The 3,264-nt window shown below is 37.7% G+C and overlaps 1 protein-coding gene across 1 annotated transcript; it reads right to left on the bottom strand.

The window, feature by feature from the left end:
* Nucleotides 1-487: 487 nt before the first annotated feature.
* Nucleotides 488-1,225, bottom strand: LOC132803509 (uncharacterized). The gene is made up of 2 exons (XM_060816700.1): nt 910-1,225; nt 488-780 (listed from the first exon to the last, which is right to left on the bottom strand). Exons 1-2 carry the CDS (start codon nt 1,223-1,225, stop codon nt 488-490), a joined length of 609 nt encoding a protein of 202 aa, XP_060672683.1.
* Nucleotides 1,226-3,264: the final 2,039 nt, after the last annotated feature.

Below are 3,264 nucleotides of genomic sequence, written 5' to 3'. Positions count from 1 at the left end.
TCTGCAAAGAGGTCTTGACATTAGAGAACGAAACAGGTGATGAAGAGAAAGATTGTTTGGAAGAGAGCCATTCATAAACCCCTCCTCTATTTGGTCCTAGAAGCAGAGTCACCCCCATTGGATATCCATTACCAACCATGATCTCATCAGTACCATCATAGTCTAAATGAGAGGATAAATTATGAAGGTCATTAGTGACGTGATGGGAGGCTCCAGAATCAAGCAACCAAGATGCTGGGGAAGAAGGTTAAGAAGAAGAGAAGGAAGCCGGTGGTGATGGTGCTGAATAAAAAGCATGAGGTTTCGGTCCAGACCTTAGGGTGGGAAGCAAACCCGGTTGAGGGATGGAGGAGCATTGCTATTGCAGGTGAGGGCAAAACTTGGCAGTATGTCTAAGTTTATCACAAAACTGACACTTGCCCCAATAATTTCTAGAGAAACCAGGAGAATGATTACTGCAAGATGAAGGAAAATAGGATTGGAGAGGTCAAGAACCTGGTTTCCTGGAGAAGTTAAGATTAAAACCAGAAGAAGAGGTGGTATGGTTTACAACATGAGCTACAGCAACGGCATCATCACTGATTTGAGAACCGGTCTTGTGAAGATATGCCTCATATTCCAAGAGCCTTTCATGTAAGTGTTCAAAAAAAATTTCAGTGTCCCTGGAACGAAGTGCTGCAGAAATTTCTTTTAAATCAGAATTTAAGCCATTGATAACATAAATAGTGATTTCTTCATCTTTGAGAGGTGCATTAAGTAAGGCTAGCTCATCTGCTGCTCCTTTGATATCAAACATATAAGGGGTGATATTGCGAGATCCTTGAGGTTTGACAAGTCATTCTTGAAGTCTAATGATGCGAGCCATAGATGGCTTGGGATATGTGAGAGAAAGTTTAGTCCATAATTCACGTGAAGTTTTAGCCGAGGCAACCATGGGAGCAAGATCACAAGACAAGGATGCTAATAGGGACCCATATAGAAGCTGATCCTGTCGAGTCCAATACATATATGCCACATTGGAAGAGGAAGGTGGACACATAAGAGAGCCATCAATATAACCAGTGAGGGCATAGCCATAAAGAAGGGCATCCCACTGAGCTTTCCAAGTAAAAATATTATCAGAAGAAAGGCAAATAGGTGCTTGAGTAGCTACATTGAGGAAAACTAAATTGGCAAAATCAAAGGTTTGGTTATCAGTCAAAGAAGTAGAAGAAGAATCAGCCATTAGAGAAAGAGAAGAGAGAAAAGAAAGAAAAAAAAAAAAAACTCTTTAGAGCAAAGTGTCACGTCCCGTGCAAAAGGAGCAGAACCCTTGAGGTTTAACCGGAAGACTCTACACTCTCCATGAAGATCCTAGAGAAGCCCGGAATATTCTAGAAGATTCAAGAGAAACCTAGACTAATGTAGATTGGAATCTCTCTAGAATACTCCATGTAAATATCTTGTACATAACCCTAGAATAATCTAGAACCCTAACTAGATAAGTGACATGTGTACATATCTAGAACCTTCCTACATGCCAAGCCCTCTATATAAAGGGTTGGACACTCATTTGTAATATATCCAAGAATTCTAGTAATACAATTATTCTCCACATTCTCTCAAACTCTCCTACTTCCTACTCTCTTACTCTTAGCTTCCGCATTTTGATAGCTTGTGAGCAAGGCTTACTTAGCAAGGGAGGTGCTAAGTGCCGCACGGGAGTGTTGGAAAAGTTAGGCTCGTGACAAAAGGCTCTGATACCATAAAGAAACTAATAGAGTGATGGAAAAAGATATTTATTTGTTAAAAGAGACCCTTAAATACAAGTCATAATACAAGAATATTGTTAAAGATAAATATCATGCAATATTCAAAATACAAGATAGCCTATATTCAAAATACAAATGATAGATAAACTTAGGAAACAGAGGAGGCTGCTTTATCTCCTGCTCTATCTTTATTACTATACATTTCGCCAAACAGTGTATGGAGAATGAAACAATTAAGATATTTAGATGTTGGTTTGGGATTCAGAATGTTAGCTGATGATCAGCAAAAAAGAAGAGGAAACGTCCACATGAACACTACCTAATCTCTAATCTGTCCTATCCATAGTAGTTGATACACTCACCGCATTTTTCCTTCCCAAGTTTCCGAACGTAACAGAGCATAGGCTATACAACAGTCAGCATTTGACACACTCTAATGACATGGAAGAAGCACTGGCAAGCCTGAAGAAGAATCTACGATACTTGCAAAGGTTGGACATCCATCATTTCCATGATTATCAACTGGAAGTGGTCTTGCCATCAACACTCACAAAAGTAACTTTGTATGACTCAAACGGCCTGAACATGTTGAAAAGCTTAGGAAAACTTCCCAACTTGCTTCACCTACGGATGCAGAACAGCCACGAGCCAAAGAGTCTTGACATCAGTGTGGTTGCAGGTGAGTTTCGTCGACTCCATATTTTCCAACTAATTAATAACAGTATTAACAGTTGGAAAATGATGAGAGGCGGCATGCCAAACCTCTAGCGTTTGATCATCATCAACAGCTACGACAAGAGGGTACGTCTGCCAGACAGACTCTGGTTCCTGAGGGCTCTGCAATTTGTGAAGGTGCTCTTATATACCAATGAAGCTAACTCCTTCCGGAACAAGTTATGGGAATCCAATTTCGTGAAGGAGGAGACTGTAGATGAGTTCAATACTAACTGGGAATTGACCATGATAAATGGATGCAAGGTCTCTCTCTGTCTGGAGAGTCGATGATCACAATATATAAGATTGATATATATATTCCAAACCAATCTTCCGGTACTTCTTCTTGCCCTTTTGCTATCTTATTAGTATTATTATTATTATTATTATTATCTTCTTCTTCTTCTTCTTACTTTGGTTTTGTGTTTCAGTTATATGTTAATTTAGTTAGTTAATTGTATTAATTATACCTATGTATTATTAAAATTATTATTATTATATCCACTCTTTTATCTAACAATTAAAACTCTGTTTCTAATGTTGTGCACTGCCACTTCTTTAGCCAATACACTCGTTTGTTAGCTTATACTGAAGGAGATTTTTTTTTATTTGTTTTATTTATTTATTTGTTTTATTTATTTATTTTTTAAAAAAAAAATTGCACTAAGATTTAAAAAGAAGGGATTTTCGGACCTTTTTTTTTTTTTTTTTTTTCCCTTGGAAGGACTTTTGACTAACTTTTTAAAATTTATGGTTTAATAGGTGAAAAATTTGTCTACATAGGCATTGAATTATCATG

This window comes from Ziziphus jujuba, chromosome 4 (genome assembly GCF_031755915.1).
Source record: "Ziziphus jujuba cultivar Dongzao chromosome 4, ASM3175591v1".
In the NCBI taxonomy this organism is placed as follows: Eukaryota; Viridiplantae; Streptophyta; class Magnoliopsida; order Rosales; family Rhamnaceae; genus Ziziphus; species Ziziphus jujuba.
The sequence above is the reverse complement of the archived record's forward strand: the minus strand, read 5'-3'. Positions and strand labels throughout refer to the sequence as shown.